The sequence below is a fragment of the Harpia harpyja genome, chromosome 9, assembly GCF_026419915.1.
Source record: "Harpia harpyja isolate bHarHar1 chromosome 9, bHarHar1 primary haplotype, whole genome shotgun sequence".
Lineage (NCBI taxonomy): Eukaryota > Metazoa > Chordata > Aves > Accipitriformes > Accipitridae > Harpia > Harpia harpyja.
In genome coordinates, this window is record NC_068948.1 from 45,437,824 (window position 1) to 45,455,615 (window position 17,792).

The 17,792-nt window shown below is 53.7% G+C and overlaps 1 protein-coding gene across 3 annotated transcripts in view; it reads right to left on the minus strand.

Annotated features, from left to right (window-relative positions):
• Positions 1-30: 30 nt before the first annotated feature.
• Positions 31-17,792, minus strand: part of KSR2 (kinase suppressor of ras 2) — an 85,166-nt gene continuing 67,404 nt past the window's right edge. For 2 of the 3 annotated variants that reach the window (XM_052797547.1, XM_052797545.1), the window contains 6 exons: positions 15,501-15,597; positions 10,924-11,057; positions 6,177-6,308; positions 3,448-3,577; positions 2,908-3,041; positions 31-1,105 (listed from right to left, as the gene is read on the minus strand). In XM_052797547.1, the coding sequence (XP_052653507.1) occupies positions 1,099-1,105; positions 2,908-3,041; positions 3,448-3,577; positions 6,177-6,308; positions 10,924-11,057; positions 15,501-15,597 (634 nt within the window). In that variant the 3' untranslated portion in view covers positions 31-1,098. Of the gene's footprint in view, positions 1,106-2,903; positions 3,042-3,447; positions 3,578-6,176; positions 6,309-10,923; positions 11,058-15,500; positions 15,598-17,792 lie in introns of those variants that run through there. The other variant, XM_052797546.1, reaches the window with a different exon arrangement.

Consider the following 17,792-nt stretch of genomic DNA (forward strand, 5'->3'; position numbering starts at 1 on the left):
CACACGGTATTCAGATGGCAACACCTTTGGTGAGGTCTGGGATTTGGTTGACGGAAGATGAATATGCAAGGAAAAACGGTCCTGGGCATGGCTGTTTGTTCAGTCGAGATGTCCACAGCTCCCATGCTGGGGCTGGGAAGGGAGATGCTCTGTACAACCAGAGCCTGTCTGCATCCCCGGCTCCGGCACTGGGCCCGGGGAAGGCAACGGGAGAGGGGAAGGACCCCAACCCCAGCCGCTCCGCTCTGCCCAGTCCCAGAGCATCCCCAAACCCGGGGCTTTGGCAGCACCTTTGGGAGCAAAGATCAAAGCCAAGAGCAAAGAAGCGCCGGGGAGGGTGAGAGGGAAAGGCTCGCTGATTAGATACACACCGGGGCAAACAGCTAAATTAACAGGAATGTGGAGATGTGCCCTGCCGAGACGGAGACACCAGGGGGGAAACGTAAGTGAGCATGGCCGGGAGGTAGAGAGGCCACTTGTGAAAGGTCAGCGCTGCCCATGAAGGGGCTGCCGAGGCATGGGGGAAGCAGGACTCCTCCAGCTCCGGCTCTGCAGATGCATTTCCCCACGGGGGGCAGCTAATAGCGGCGGCACTCCCTGGCCCCGGCAGGTTCCAGCGCTAAACTCATGAATCAGCAACATTTCCTTCTTTTTTTTCCATTAAAAAAAAAAAAAAAATAAAGGAAATTAAATAAACCCACCAAGAACCAAGAAGCAACCCCTCCCCAACCCAGCATTATGAGCACTGACCATGCCGATTGGGATCAGAGGAGCCCTGGGGTTAAATTGAAGCCGTCTGCCTCATGGGTTGCCCCTGCTCGGCGGGGAACCAGCCCGAGACCCGACCCGATGTGCACAGAGAGCCGCTTGCCGTCCCCATCCCACCGCAGCCGGGCGTTCCCGGGGCTCGGCCGCCGGCTCGGTTCCTCCAGCCCTCGCAGAGAGGCTTCATGGGGTGAAACGCTGCGGGGGAAGAGGCTCATTCCCATCCCGCTGTCGGCCCGTGGTGCCCGCTGCTCCTCTGTAACACAGGGTGGGAAGCGGAGAAGAAGAGGAGAACTGCAGGGGGAGGAAGGCACCGTCCCTTAACTCCTCCCGTCACAGCCTGGAAGGGACACAACACGGCAGAGTCAGCACTGGGCGCTTTGTTCCGCGGCACCGTGGGTTTTTGCAGGGCAGCACATTGTAAAACCCTCCCCAAATGGCTTTGCCACGGGGCTGCCCCCGGACAAAGCCGTGCACCAGCCTGGTTTGGGTTTTCCTGGTGCAGGCAGCTCTCAGGTTTAGTATCGTCTAGAGGGGAAAGGGCTTGTTGGGTACCACACACCTCACCCCATCCACATACACGCAAACTCTCCCAGCAGCAGGACCCCCAAGGGGTTTTTTACTCCATGGGGAAGCTGGGACCTAACACGGGAAGAGCGGCCGGAGCCGAGTCCCTAAGGAAGGAGGCAGCTTGGATGGAAAGCGAGCACCGAGCTGAAGCATCCTCCCTCCCCTCACGCTTAGCAAAAGAGGGGGCCGGTAATTAAGGGGAAGCTGCCGGGCAGCCAAAGCCAGTGGCAGGCAGAGCATGGCTCCGTGATTGCAAAAACCTTCCCAAACCCAACTGAGCAATTACACAGCCTGCTGCTTTGGGGTTCATCAACCTTCAGCTTTCCTTGCCCGGCTGCCGGAGCCACCCTGGTGCCTGCTCGGAGCACGGGTTGGTAATTAACTTCCCTCCTGATTAGCAGCTTACGTTCCGGGTGATTTGGGGGCCATCTGACCGCTGGCTTTGTGCTGTTCCCAGGAGCTCCTCGTCAGCCCCGAGCACACGGGGATGGGAGGTGGCACAGGGGACACTCCGGCAGCTTTCGCTGTGCCCGTAGCCTTGGGGCCGCCCGCACTTGCCACAGAGATACAGAAGCGAGGAGGTTTGTTATCAGATGTGGCAGGAGAAATCGGCATCTCCAACCCTCAGCGGGGTCCAAGGGGGATGCTTGAAGCAGTCCAAAGTATCCTCGCTTCTCTCCTTTATCTCACCTTTCCCTCCCCTCCCACCATGCCCATTTCCAGCCTCCACGGGCCGGGGATGCATGCCTGGAGAAGGAAAAATCCCCCCCTGTGCATGCAACCTCCACATGGGTTAGGCTTTTGGTCCTATTTGTCATAATATGATGAATTCCAGGGAAGAAAATGAGTTTCTAAGTGATTCTTCTGTATTTTTCCTGCTGTTACCAACAGGCCAGATCCTGAAACCCTGGCTGGGGACCCATTTACGCTGCGTTTGCTGAAGCAGAGAGATGTGACTAAGCCAAAGCAATGAAACGGAGCAGGACTTGGCCACGCGCTGTCTGCAGGAGAAAAAGAGACCTTCCCCTTCTCCCACCACTGGAAGCTGCGACAGCTGACACAGGCTGCAGGTCTGGGGAGGGACCCTGGGCAGGTCATCCCCCCCGCATCAATTAATCTGGGCAAAAGAAGGAAAAAACAGCTTCCCGGGAGGGAAAACTGCTCTGAGCATGGTGCACGGGCAGGCACAGGAGCCCTGGCCAATGTCCCCAAAGGAGATGTCCCCAAGGTCCTGGCTCCAGCCTGCCCCTGGACCTACCCTGCTTCTTCCTCCCGGCGTTCATGGAGCACATCGCCAGGCTCCTCCTGATCATCTCCGTCTACTTTCACAGGCTTTTTTACCCCAGTGAAGACAGCCAGCATCGCAGTGACAGCTAGCATGGGCACAGCACTCTGTGACCACCCTTCCTACCCACCCTTGCCCACCCAGGTGGCATTGAAGGTACCCAAGAGCTCATCCCTGTGTTCCCCCAGTGCCAGTCCCAGCCGTTCAGCTGTGACAGTGGGGTCTTGGGGAGCGCAGGCAGAGCTGCCTGCTGGCACAGGGAAGGACAGGCAGGGGCAGGGACTTACTCCGCCGACTTCCAGAAGTGCCCGGGGTGGGAAAGGCGACGGTTGCGCTTTGGCAGTTTCTCCAGCATGTCCATGAGCTTGGTGAAGGTGGGTCTCTCCTCTTGCTCATAGGCCCAGCAGAAGAGGAGGATGTCCTGCACAGGGAGAGCGCGTGAGCAAACAGAGCCGGTCCCTCTCCCACTACAACCCTCGCACCCAGCACCCACCCTGCGAGGACCCCGTCTCCATCACCGCATCCTTGCAAAGGGCTGCAGTTGAGGGGATGCATCCATCCCATGAGAACCCTGTCTCCATCACTACATCCTTGCGAAGGGCTGGGGCAGAAGGGATGCGCAAGCTGAGCTGATACTTGTGCCACAGCAGCAGGACCAAGCCTCACTGGCTGGAGAAGGAGGGACCCCTTACTTTTTGGCTGGCAGATCCTGGGCAGCACAGAGTGTTTTCCAAAGGGACCCTGCACCCAGGGCGTGCTCCAGTGGGGCATGATCCCAATCCATGCACACACACACACGGCTCCAGCGCCTGCCCCACACCACCTACCGAGATCTCCTTGCCCATCCCGATCTGGCTGAGGTTGGGCTTCATCCCTCTTCCCACCTGCCAGATTATTGCCTCCGCCGGCTGCGTCTTGAAGGGCCATTCCCGTGCGTGCAGCTCGTACCAGATCGTGCTATTGGGAGAGAGCGGGGATTAGAGATGGGAGGAGATGGGAGGCATCCCTGGAGCATACATCTAGCCATTGCACCCACATCCACCATCTGTCCCTGCTCCAAAATCACTGACATCCAGGAGATGCTTCACCCTAGATATGACACCAGAGATGCTCAGCACTCATTACAGAGATATCGCTGCTCCCATTTTCCAGATGGGGAAACCGAGGCTGTCGGCTTGACCGAGAGCAAGCCACCAGCCTGCTGCAGCCCCCAGTTTACACCAGGGAAGAACCTGGCCTGTGGGCAGGAGGATGGAGGTTGATGGGAAGCACGGGCAGAGGCACGGGCAGAGGCACAGGCAGAGGCACGGGCAGAGCTGCCAGTCAGCTTGTTACATCAAGTGGGAATCTCCTGCCGGGCTGCAATAGCCCTTCGCCCCGCTGCCCACGGAGCAGCTTAATAGATGATGCGGGAGGTAAATACATGGTCCAGCTGCTGGGCTGGCGTTTCTAACCCTGCCATCTGCTCCAGCTGCGCGGGGCAGCAAGTGTGAGGAAAGGACAAGCCCCAGCATTCGCTTTCACTCCGAATTTTTCATTTTCCTCTGCAGAAAGCGCTCCAAGCCACAAAAAGCCATCCAAGCCATGGCATGAACCATCCCCAGCACCCTCACCGGGTGATGGCACACGTGAACCCCCAACCATCTGCCACTGCACTGCTCTTATCTCTAAGCCAAGCCTTCCTTCCCGTGAGGACTCCCAAATCCAAGGGAATATCCCAAAACAAGGGCGTCTCTGGCTGGGTTGGCGGCCACCCCCGTGGTCCTCCGCCCACGCTACCGCCTGGGAGTTTTGCATCCTCATTTTCTGGCACCTGGAGGCTGGATGAGCCCCAACTCCCACAGTGCTAGCCCCGATTTCCAAGGCAAATTCCCTGGACCTACTTTTGCCTTCAATGGATGCTGTCACGGCCAGTTAAAGCAGCAAGAAATGGGGTTAAAATGGCATCAGGGTGGAAAAATCTGGTGGAGGGGGTCTGATATATGAAAGATCACTCTTGGATAGGGGAGATTCCTGAGTTTGAAAATCGGCTCTCCTGATTTTGGAAAAATATGCACAGTTTGGCTGTAAATCTCCAAAAATTTGAATAATGTGAGATGCCCGTTGGTGCTGTGGACGCAGAGGAATTGAGGGGCTGGAGAGGGGCAGGTTCCCAGCAGCACAGGACGAGGTGCTCAGGCAGGAGCAGGGATTCTGAAGGTGCCTGAACGCATCCAATGCAGTCAAATTCAAGTTTCTAGTTGGGAGTTTGGGGCTTAATTTTTCACCTTCCTTCTTTCAGATGCATCCAAAATATTTGGGCTGCATTTCCCAGGGTATGGATGGTGCTATGGAGAGTGGTCTGCTGCTCCATCTCCTTTTGCACAAGAAGACCACATATCTAATATTAATTATTGCCACGAACTCTCAGGCTTCAGCGAGCACATGCCACCAGCCTCAGCCTCCCGCTCTGCGCCGCCCTTATACATGCTTTAATTTAACATTTCTGTCTTCTTTAAAGGATCTTTTCCTCTTGCTGTCGCTGATCCCCAAATCCCTAGAGGGAAGCGGCAATGCCAATAACCCTCCAGATCATCTGTGAGCCTCCTGGGCTCAGCGGAGGGCAGCAGAAACAAGAAAGAGGAAAAATGTGGGAAAATCTTTTAATCTTTTAAGGAAACTCATGCTTTACATAAGGGCAGAGCTCACACTCAAAAAAAAGAGAAAAAACTAAGTCTAAGTAACTGACTCTCAGTTCTATACAATCCCTTAATTACTTCTTTATTTTTCTGCTAAAGTTATACCTCGGGGAGGGGAAAAAAAAAGCCTGACCCTTTCAGCTGTAATTACTGCGGTTTTGATGGAAATACCGCCTCCGATAACAGCCCCACGCGTGCTAATCCCTGCAGCCTTTAAGGTATCCACAAGAAAATTAATCCGCTGGATAAAACCCCCAGCCCTACGTCCACCTCTAGAAAGGTTTTATCGGGGCGTGTTTGGGCTCCTGCCATAAGGGAAGCTTGCTTTCAGATAAATGGCAGGAGCGATGAGCCGGTTCGCTGAAGTAGACTCATCAATTCTCCTCTTCTTGGCCTTCTGGCATCTCCTCCCCCCGGCAGCCCCCGCTTGCCGTGGCAGCCACCACTGCCAGCCCCTCTGCAGCTGGCTGGTGGGGAGAATTGGGGTGTCTGGGGGCTCCCAGACCTGTGTCCCCAACCCTCTGCATCCCCAGTTGACATCCAGAGCACCTTCTCATCGGTACCCACCCCGGGAAGATGCAGGGAAGAGATTACACCAGGCTGGCATCCCCAGGACACTCTGGATCCCGTTGCCCGGAGCCACCGTGGTCCATAGCCAAACCAGGAGGATTTGGTGATTTTGGGGAGGGTTAACTCTAAATTTCTTGAAGCGGGAAGGTGCTCCGAGCCCAGTGATGGGGATTCCCGCAGGCAGCGTCCCATCAGTGTTGTGGCAAGCAGTGTCTCCGTCCCCTCCCAGCTGCTCAGGGCAGCTCACACCTGACACAACCACGCCGGTTCTCTGCAGCCTGCCTGCCCGCCCTGCCGCGAGGTCTCACCCCAGTGCAAAGACATCCGAGTGCTTGGAGAAGGGCAGCTTGTCCTCTTCGGTGTCTGGCGAGAGCTGGCGGATGATCTCCGGGGCGAGGTGGCACAACCAGCCGTTCTGGATCCGCAGTTTGTTCTCCCGCCTGCCAAAACATGGAGCCAAACTCGTGGGTACCACAGAGGGGAACATCACCACCGGCGAGCAGCCCCACAGCCCTCTCACACTCTCCCCAGGGCATTTAAGCCTGGTTTTCTGTACAGCATCCTTGCAAAGTCAGGTTTTAACCCTGCTCTGAGAAATGACAGCACGGTGGCTTCATGCCTGTCCCTGCCAGGCAGCAGGGCACAATTTGGGCACAGGACAGTGGTGAGGGGGAGCTTCAGCTCTGCTGGGCTGGTGATGGGGATGCAGGGTCTGCTGGGGCCCTTGCTGTGACCAATACACCAAAACACCTTAAAAGAGCAGGGGCAAAGTGTTACCTGGGGTAAATCCCACCAGAGCTGACACCTCAGATGGCCGCGCTGTGGTTTGAGCAGGAGATTGGACTGGGGACCTCTAAGTGTCTCTGCTGAGCAAAGCCATCCTATAATAATGGCCTGGAAATCAGAGTTTTCAGGTGTTTCGCCCCCAAACAGCCCCTCCAGCCCACCTCCGTGTCCAAGCCTCCAATGCAATCACCCATGGGAGCAGGCTGGCTTTGTTACAATCACCAGCCCCTCAGCTAACCTCTGCTCAGTACAAATACATTAGACTCCTTTGGCCAACAGCTGAGGATGACGTTGGTTGCTTCTTCATCCTTTATATCCTCCAGCAGGCACCTAGGATGCACTGCTGGCTTAAAAAGGGTCCCCGGGAGGGGAAATGGGCAGGGACCACTGGTGGTGGTGACACATTAAGTGGCTTGATCGTGTGTCTGAGCCCAAATTTGGCAGCATAGTTTTGCAGGAGGTAAAAAAACCTGTCCCACGTCACGTCAGGCTAGAGAAGGAAGAGCCCGCTGACTCGTATCAAGGAATTTCTCCTTGTTTGTGCTTTGATGCCCTCCCAAAGATAGTGATGCGCAGGGGTAAGGGATGGCTGTGGGGTCATCTGTCCTCCTGAACTTCAGCCTGGGGCCAAAATCCCAGAGCCCAGGTCCCAGGAGACACCATCCAGGCATGGGCATCTCCGTCCACCCCCGAGGCAGGATGACAAGCTCCCACCACAAACGCTGACTCCTTGGCTGGCTTTTCCCCCCGCGGCTGCATGCACGCAACACGCACAATCCCAAGATGACGCAGCCCAGATTCTCCTGGCCGCAAAGCCGTCCCCCGGCATCACCCCCCGGGTCTGGCAGCGTTCGGAGGAGGAAACCCCTCCCTAGGGAAGGATGCTGATGGTCCAGGGAATTGCTGATTAAGCCTCCATGACCCCTCTGGGGACTCAACGGCTCCTCTTCACCCTGCTGCGTCAAAGCCACCGCCGCAATCAGCGGCTCCGGTGAGACACGGACCCTCCGGCCCCAGGAGCCGCAGGCGAGAGCACTTTGACACAGGGGGGAGGCTTTCAGCTCCCCAGCCAGCTCCCGCCGCCATCCTCCAGCCCTGTGCGGCTCTTAATTACAAGCTGGCGTTAAGCACTGGGGCAATTAGAAAAGACGCGGAGGAGCTCACTCATCCTTCCCTGTGTCTACAGTCTCCATCTCCAGGCAAGCAGCAGGGAGCAGGATGCAGTGGGCAGCACTCAGTTCTGCTCCAGCACCCTCAGCGAGACCAGGATTGCACATGGGGCTTTTATTTTTGCTCACTCAAGTCACCCAGTGCTGTGATATCCCAGAAGCGGCATTCGGGCTCGCCTCGGGATGCTCTGGGGACCAGGTTTAGCTCCGCAGCTCCCGTGCAAGCCCAGCCTCATCCCTCTGCAAAGCTCACGTACGCCCGAGCGTGCAGCTACAGGTTTACGAGCTTCCAGCAATGAGGGCTAAGCTTTAATGCAATCCCAAATGCGGTTCAATTACAGCAATTTGAGCTTTCGTGACAAAAGTTTCATAACCGACCTGGCCAATTCCACTAGCAGAAAGCAGCATGACTAGCCAAGCACCTGCTAAACCCACCAAAGGACAAGCCAGCCCCAAGGCAAAAGCAAGAACAGAAGAGCTCTTCAAACTATTCAAGACCCACCTCACACTCCTCCTAATTACACAGCAGCCCTACCAAGCCCAACAACGTTTAAATAAAGGAGAAACAAATCTGAGTCTCTGTGGAAGGTATTTTAGTTGCAATAGCTGTCTCGTTTTTCAGCAGCGCAAGCATGTCACGGCACAGACGGACGCGGCAAACTCCTTGTGCCGGATGCTTTCATGAACTGAAGGTGAGCCTGCTCTCAGAGGATGAGGAGGATTTTTAAACCACATCATTTTTTAACCCTAGTGAAAACAGGCCAGTTTGTAGTTCTCATTCACATCTGAAGCAACATCAGCGTCCTTAACTTGAGCTGCAAAAATTTGCTCCCTTCTCCATACATGCTTGTCCTGTGGCCACGCAAGCCTCTGAGGACCCAAAACTGGGCTTTATCATTCTTCTTCATCTGAGAGAAACCATCACCAGCAAAGAAAAACAGCCTGAGAAGGGAAATCAGACCTGCAGACACTTGCTGCTTCAAAATTCACTGTGACCTATGAGCGCGGATCCCCAAAGCTGTCTCTCAGCTCTCCACCAGCAGAAGACGTGTGCCACCAGCAGTCCAGGGCAGCCACACCGAAAGCTCCTCCGGGCAAAATTTCCCTATCTTCTCCATTTTTCTAGCAAAATGCTGCTCATTTCTGTCCAGCCTTGCATTTCTGACCACTGCCACGTTGCCATCTTTCCTCTCCTGAGCAATCTCCTGGACTTTACCCCCCAAATGACACTCCAATCTTGAGCAGAGACAGCCAAGCGTTGGTCCGCCCCATCAGATACCTCATTTCTCCAGCATCTCGTCTCTCATTTTATCTCCAGAGCATCTCTGACCTACACAGCAAAGGTCCCTAGCAAAATTTGGCTATTTTTGCCCAAATCCTTTTACCACTGCTGGAACAAGCTGCAACCTCACCCGGGCAGGACCTACGTCCCAACCTCCCTGCCCAGCTGCTAAACCAGAGCCGAAACCCACTTCTCCACTGTGGGGAGACCAGCAGCACTGCTGGATTTCTTGGGCTTCCTAAGCTTTTGGCTAAGTTTGTGCTAAAACCAGATGATATTTATACAAGTGGAATGGAAAGGCTGGCTGCCCAGCTCGCCGCGAGAGGCATGGGATGGAGAGAGGCAGCCATCGCCTTTTCCTCTAATCCTTCGACCTCGTCACACAGGAATTAGAAAAAAATATATGGTTTCCAAGGTGCATTTTATCTCCTGAGCATGCTCACCATAAAGTGACGATTGGCCATGACAACCTCTCCAGCGACAAACCCCATCACATGGGGTGATGGAGACCGAAAGGGCCAGAAGGCGGGTACCGTGCTGCCGGAGGAAACCTGCCTGAGCTGCCGGCGCCGATAACGCCGCACTTGGCCCACGCTGTTTCTGACACAAAGGGTTTCGTGAAAAAAGCACTCTCCCACTGGGAAAAAGTCAGCTACGCTCTTTTTTTTAGTTTTAACAAAAAAGGAAAATGTAATCTTTGTTCTTTTTTCCCCTCTTCTGTTTCCTTTTCCCCCCAGCTTTGCTTTTCTTCCTTACCACGGCTGCTGAAACTCTTTGCCCTGCCGTGCCTACAGCTGGAAAACTTCCCAAAGCACTGGAAAAAACCCATTTAATAAGGAACATTTACCGAATGGGCTTGATTCCAAACCCAAAGAGACAAAAAAATGTCACAATGCTGTAAATGTCCCAAGCTTGGCTCTCATTTTCTCTGTCTTTTCCTCCATGTCCCGGCTCGGCGCAGACACCACGGCCAGATGTCTGCAGCACCCGAAAGGTCACCAGAGCAGCCAGGGGACAACCACGCGGATGGCACTGCTCGACCTGGGCTGCTGCACCTCTCATCAGCCCAGATGAAAAAGGTGCCAGGGGATTTATAACAAGAGTGTTGGGGAAATGCCAAGGAACGAGCCAGCTTTGCTGGCCCCAGTGAAACTGAGCCTGAGGAGCATCTCCTGGATGGCTGCAGGGCGGTTTGGCCATGGAAATGATGCATCCCGCGGGAAGAGGTTGGGCCCAAGACACCCTGCAGGGGCCAGGTCCTGCCTCTCTGAACCAAACCGCTGGAGACTCGCACACAGCATCATGCTCCTTCCTACTGATCAAAAGCAACTCTGCCTTCCCGACACTAGGTTTAAAAAATAAACGAAACTAAATCAAATCAAAACAAGCTGTAACTTCGGCACCCAAGGAGCAGAGCAGTTTGTTTTCACCGCTCGGTGCTGAGCCCAGACCCACCTCGCTGCAGAAACCTCAGCCCTGCTTTCACCATCCCTCTGGGGTTTTGCACTGCAAACCCAACACTGGCGTTGAGCACGGAGCTGCGTTTTGAGGCAGCACCACTTGGGGGGCAGAGGGGTTTCTGCAGGAGCTACACATCTTGCTGTATTCCCAAAGCAAGCCTCCTCAAAAGCAAAACCCTGGGAGGTGAGATGGTGAAATCCCCAGGGCAGTCCCAGGACACTCAAATGCACCTGGGCTGCAGACCCAGAAAGGCACTTGCAGAGGAGGTTTTGGGGGTCTCTCCCCATGTTCCCAGCTCAAAGGGGAGCTCTAGGGCATGGGGAAGAATGCCAGTATTTCCAGCACGCTATGTCCTACCTGCCTGCTTGGAGAACTCCCGAGATGCTGAAGAGGCCGAAGTCCGTGATCACCACCTTCCCGTTGTCATAGAAAACGTTTTTTGACTTGAGGTCCTTGTGAAGGATCCCCTTGGCATGCAGGTAGCCCATTCCCTAGGACGGAGGAGAGAGAAAAATACCCCAAAATTGAAAAAGCAGCACAAACAGACAGGATAATGCCAGAGCAGGGGCAACCCCACGATCACCAAGACGGGGAGAGCCTGACCGGGAACATCCCTGTGCTGCGGCAGCACGTCCACACTACCGTGCTATGGCTGGGCCACAGCCAAAGGCTGCACATCCCCAAACATCCCTGCAGAAAATCCAGGTGTCCAGGGGTTCCCTGGCTTGGGATGGGCATCGGGTGGTGCTCACGGAGGGTGATGGGATCGTGGTGTGGGTGTCTCGGCTGCGATGGCACCCGCTCGTCTTCCTGATTAATTGGTTATGCAAGAAAAATTAGCAGCAAACCAAACTGGCAGTCGCTTTCCTGAAATCCTCTGCTGAGAAATTGATGATGATGATGTTTTCTCCTTCATTCTCTTTGGGGGCTGGGAGTAGAAGGGTAATAAGTCAGAGCTCTCCATCACTGCTACCGCATACCCTGGCTGAGCCATTAGTGCTTCCCATGTGCACACCGACACCATTAGTCTGGAAACAAGCACTGTGCAGGAGTCTTGCCTTAATTCTTTTCCCCTGGGAAAAGCTACTTGGTGGTTAATTAAAATTATTGCTAATGATGCAAAAAAAAGGCCATGGGTGGGAAATCCAAACTCCCCTGCACCGGGCTTGTTTAGCATCGACAAATCAAGCAGACTGCCGACAGCTCCATGTGGCAGACATTCAGCTCAACGGGATAACCAGCTCTGGGAACGGGGAGGATGATAAAAGCCATTTATCCTGACTTCAGCAGGGCTTTTGATGCTGTCTCACTTTTCATTCTCATAAGCAGACTAGGGGAAACCTGGTCTAGAGGAAGCTACTGAAGGATAAATGCCAAATGGGCCAGCAAACTGTTGCTTAAGAGTATCAGTTGTCTATCACTGACATGGGGGGATTTATTAACTGGATTTCCATGGGGGTCCATCTTTTCACATATCACCATTAACCACACAGGCAGTGGAACAAGAATATATTTTTAAGTTTGCAGCCTGTGTGGAGCCGGGAGGCACAATCCAAATTCAGAAACTATCTGGAAAAATTGCGAAAGCAAGCTGAAAAACCCACAAATCTTCAAATGCAAATGCCTGGCATGTGGAAAAAAAATCCTGAGGATACCAAGGACTTGCCAGCACATAGACCTGCAGGGCTCTGCTCCAGCAGTGGGAAAGTCTGGGAGCAGCCAGAGACAACGTGCTGCTGGGGACCGCAAACACCCCAACCCAGCAAGTCACAGGGCTTTAACTGCACCCCTTGGTGGTCAAATCCTGAAGAGCCTCTGCTAAAGGATGCTGGAGGAAGGAAAGGATTCGGGGCTGCGGCTGGCCCTGAGATGCCACAGCTGCAGCTGGATGCTGGGACCATTCCAGACACTGGGATTAATTAGGGGTCTCCGGGTCCCAGCACATGAAATAATGATGAGGTTTAAAAATCTGCTTTAAAATGTCACTCTCACCTTCACAAAGTGTCAGGGTTGTGCAGGGAACAGCATTTCAATGCTGGGAACCTGTTTCTCCTGCAAGGTGCAGCGCAGGGCCCTGAGCATCCATGGGACAGGATGAGACCCAGCGCCATGGGGATGCTCTGCAGCCCCCTCCCGTCGGTCAGGGTTGACGGGAGCTCAGAGCAGGCAGCGGGGCCTTTGCACCCATGCTCACACAGCATGGATGGGAACGCACCTCCCGTGCAATCGTCAAACGCAGCCAAGCCTTTGCTGAAGGTATTTCTCGAGGAGCTCTCAGCAAACCCGAATCGCTCGCCTCGCTCCGCGGGGTATCGCGCAGATCCCACTGCAAATTCCAGCCCCGCCACCTTCGCCCCCGGGATGATCTGTGAGAAAACACTCTCGGCCCAATAATGCCTTAATTTGCTCGGCTGCCCGGCGTGCGTGAAAAGCCAGCTCCCTCTGCCGGCTTCGCTTCTTAAATAAATTAATTTTTGCCTCCGGAGGATCACGGCATAACGAGAGCCCTTGCAGCCGCTAATCCAATAAGCTTAACGGCTCTCCTATCGCGTACGGGGACTCAAAGGATAAAGTCAAACAACTGTCATGACCGGGTGGCAAAGCCGAAGCTTCCACCATGGTCCTGCCTCCAGCTCCTCCCCGCGATGCCACCCCGAGCCCAACCAAACCAAGATGCTGGGGCTTTCCTTCACCTCTCCACACCAGCCACCTCCAAGTCCACGAAAACGTCCTTAACATCTGCTGATGGTTGACACGGAGAGGTGGGAAGGCAGAGAAACTGTTCCTCCTAGTGCACACCAGCAATGGGCAATATGTCCGGGCCACAGCACCAGGATGGCTGTGACAGGGTGTGATGGACCTCTCCTGCGAGCAGGAGCCGCTGTCTGAAAATCCCTCCAGTGCGCAGGGAGAGCCTGAGCTCAGCACCCATGCCGCACGGCTTTGCCTTCAGACCTCTGCTAATTCCTACGGGGACCTGGCTCAGACCCCAAACCCCTCTGTTCCAGCAGGAACACCCAACCCCATATTTCCAAGGAGGAGAGGGGATGCAGGGAAGCTGGCTTGCTGCTGGGGCTACAACCAGGTCTACATGCAGTCGTGCTGATTTGCTTCAGCAGATCTCATGCCTGATGTTCTTCATGGCGATGCTTTCATCTCACAAATCCAGTGATGCTTCCCCAGTGCTGGCAATGCCTCACAACACTGCAAAAAGTTTGAGGTTTCCAACCCGTTCCTAATGCACATGCAGCTGCAGAAGACAGCGGTCTCTTAGCCTAGTCCTCAAAACCCCAACCTACACGAAGCGATGCAATGCACACAGAGAAAGGGGCTGCACCAAGCTATTACCTCCTGCTGTGAACATCTGGGAGGCGAGAACCCTGAGCACAAGCGCAGTGGTAGTCAGGGGAAAAAATATGAGGCAAACCTATGTGATACCTCAGACATCTTCTCAGTGGGAAAAATCCATCTTTAAAAAGTGGAAAATACTAGATCAAAAATAGAAATGAAGCAGAGAAGCCCTCGGCTGTCTCAGACACCCCAACTTGCAAGCCAGAGCTTGCAAGAAGGTGCCACCACCCAACTTGGGGCACACTACAGCCCTGCATGGGGCTGACAGCATCACCCAGCGGGTCCAGGAGCACCCTTGGAGCAGGGAGATCTGCTCAATGCCTCAGGACAGTACACTGAAGATGGGAAGTTCATCCCTTGCAGCTTCCCTCCATCACCCCAACATGGGGCTCAGCCACATCACAGCTCCAAGACACCTCTCGCAACGTCCGTGCGGACGCGGGCAGCTCAGCAAAGCAGTTAAGCCTATGCTCAACTGTCAGCTCCTGCCCGGAGCCCAGAGACTCTGGGGGAATTTAAGGAATTGACTTTAAAAGCAACATGCACTTTGCTAAATCTGGGTGTAAATAAACGCAAAATAGGCAATCTAATAAGAGAGAGCATAAGCACAGGCAGGGGAATGACACCACTCAGGATATATTGCAGAACATATTCTGTTTTATAACATGGATTTGAATATTTAAGGGGGTTTAAGATCTGCCAGAAAAACTTCTTTTTTTTTTTTTTTCCATAGAAATATGTTAAATGGGAGCTTAGCCCCAGACGATTTGGTCTTGCTGGGGACCAGAGGTGCTGGCTGACCTTGAGCAGGGCACAGGGTCAGTGTCGCAGCTCCCAAGGTAGAACACATGCCAAATACTTTTGGTATCGTTTGGTGTTAAATATGTTTGGAATCACAGTACAACCCTACTCTGGCAGACGACTCAACGCCTCTTAGGAAAACGAACCATTGCAGACACGCGATGGGAAGCTTTGATGGCTCAGGGCGCAACTTCCCAGCCACTTGACCCTGCCACGTGAGGATCCTCCCCAGCATCTATTTATACGGTCACATCTGAAGTGTCGAAGATGCACTTTGAGTCATCACTGTGAAAGGAAAAGCTTTTTTAGCTCTGAAAAATGTACGCGTGCTCTGCCTCATGGCACACACAGCCTCCTGCCACGAGCACCACGGCACTGACTCCTCCGGGTGCCTTGGCTGTGGGGATGCTTTCACTACAGAGACGTGGAAATCTCAGACCAACAGCAGATTAGGTTTTTTTTATCCAAGAGGAGAGGAATATCCAACCAGCAACTCGCTCGCAGCAGCAAAGCTGGACTTCCAAGGGGGAAGAAGGAGCTGTGGCCAGGATGAGCCCCAAGCTCACCGCTGCACGGGGAGCCCGTGGGAAACCTTGGTACCACCCCAGTTCAGCTCAACAAGGGTGAGGGAGGTCTAAGAGACCTAGATTTTAAAGCCAAGAGGTGCTATCCTGCCCGCCCTCGTTGGCTTCTTCACTCCCACTCCCCGGAGCAGCTCGGCTGGGCTCTCGGCTGGACCCAGACCCCCATCGGTGCCGAGCTGCCCCCACACCATACCGTACCTTCACAATTTCTTGTGCTATCTGCCTTGTCTTGTTGACATCCAGGACGATTTTGGCATCTCTCACCACCGAGTAGAGAGTCCGTCCTTTACACAGGCTGAAAGAACAGGAAAAGGGAGAAGATAGAAACACGGTTTAGAAACCCCCGCCAAGAAACATCCCCAAATTATAAAGGCAGCGGCTGTGGCGGGGAACTATAAATAACTGCAAAAGCTTTGGCTACATCTCAAGGCAGATTGAAGATTCAGCACAGAAACTGGGGCTCTCCCCAGTTTGGCACTGGGAGGGAGCTCGTGCTGCTCCCCGGTGTGTGCTGGTACCATCACCATGGTGCCGAGCCCCATTAGGGGGTAACCTGGGCTGGTTCCTGGCTCTTCCCCGTGTCCCAGCCACAAGAAAACCACCTGGTCCTCTTGCTTCAGACTTTTTGTGCAAAACTGGCCACGGCTCCCCGCCTCTTCCCTCGGAGGATACAATACTCACAGATGTAATATGAGTCAAAAGAGGAAAGACAGGGAGGAAAAAAAAAAAACCCAACCCAATGCACTGTACAATGTCCTCCAATTTTCCTTCTCGTACCAATTACAGTAAAATCTATTTACAGATCTATTTACAGAGCCTTAATTACCAAAGGCAGCTGGAGGGGGTGGGGGGGATATAAACCAATTAAAAATATATTGACATTTGAATATCATAATGGAGTACGTGGGTGGATGCTGCCTCAACTCCTGCCCACAAAAAAGGGCTTTTTTGCTTTTCTATATCCACCCACGCTCATTACAGGCAACTTTAGAAAGATGAGACTGGATACCTGTGCCTGGGAAATAAAGTGCCTGACACACGTCTCGTTAAAGAGGCTTCGGCAACCGCAGACGTTAATTTGATCCTGTTCTAGTTAACAAATAAAAAGTTACAGGTTTTAATTCCTCTGTTCTCCCCTCACTGCATCCTCGCTTGGCTCCACCACTTTCCCCCTTGCCCATCTCCTCCAGCCCTGGGGATGCCAGCATGGACCAGTCTGGATTTATTCCCTGAGATAACAGGTTTTGCCCTTTTTGGATGGAAATAACCAGCCCGAGCTGTGCCTCATTGCAAGGGCTGAGGAGCACCACACCGAGCTGCCCTGGGTTTGCCTGGGTACCATGTTGCTCAGACGGGGAGAGGGGACGGTTCAGACCCCCGGCTTAGGCGAGGAAGAAGAGGCACGCTAAGGGCAGCGATGCTCAGCGCAGCCCTGCGGAGGGCGAACAGCCCCACAGCGACTTCCCCCACATTGCAAATCCAGAGAAATCAGGAATGCAACATTATGGTAAAGCCCCACTTCTACTTTTTTACCTCAAGGCTGGCTTCAAGCAGTACCATGAGGCAAAAACCCCAGGAGGCTCTGCCGTGATTTCCCTGCGGACATTGAAAATGGCAACAGCAATCCCCCCCAAACCACAGTGCGGTTACCGTTCCCCCATCGTTACCACATGGCCAAGGCCGTCACCTGGATGCAAATAAGGTCCCTGTGAGCAATTAGCCCCCAAGAGCAGGGATGTTAGAGGTTCGCTTCCAGAAAGTTGGGGAAAGCCGAGCTTTCTGCAGCTCTTCGGCGGATTAAACTGATTGGAATTGGGATACTGCTTATTGGGATTAAACCTTGCTTGCTTCTTCAGAAGCTTGTGGATACAAAGGATCCTCCTGCTCCTAAGCCAAAAGCTCCCTCCCTGGGCAGAGAGCACAATTTTTAGGTCAAGCAGCAGAGCAGGAGTGGAACCAGTCCCACATCTCACAGGTTTTGGAGAGACAACAGCATCCTTCGAAGTACTTTGTCACAGGTTGTGTTAGAAATAGCCTTGCCGGATGCAAGCAAGCTGCGGTGAGGATTTTAGGGCATCTTCATACCCGTGCGACTGCCGCCTCAGTAATGGTTCTCCTTGCTCAGGTGTCTCAGCACGTCCCTGAGCACACCAGCTGGACTGCAAACCCGAGGCACCCGCAATTACAAGCATGATCTTCCTCTAACTAAACCAGCCGCTTCCTATCTTCCGCAATAGTTTGGCTGCAGTCAAATATGAATTTGTCTGAAGATTAGGATCCAAGCACTTGAACTCCTACTTGGAAATAAGCGATAAAGAAAACCCTTGGGTTTCGGCAACCAGAATTAAAGGGTGCAAAATAATGACAGACATGAATTCTTTTTCCACCACCTTTACAATATGAAGGTTTTTTGCACTAATTTGCTAAATAAACCTGTAAAGCTTTAAGCTCTGGAATGCAATGGGCTTTCTGCCACCTCCCATGACCTGC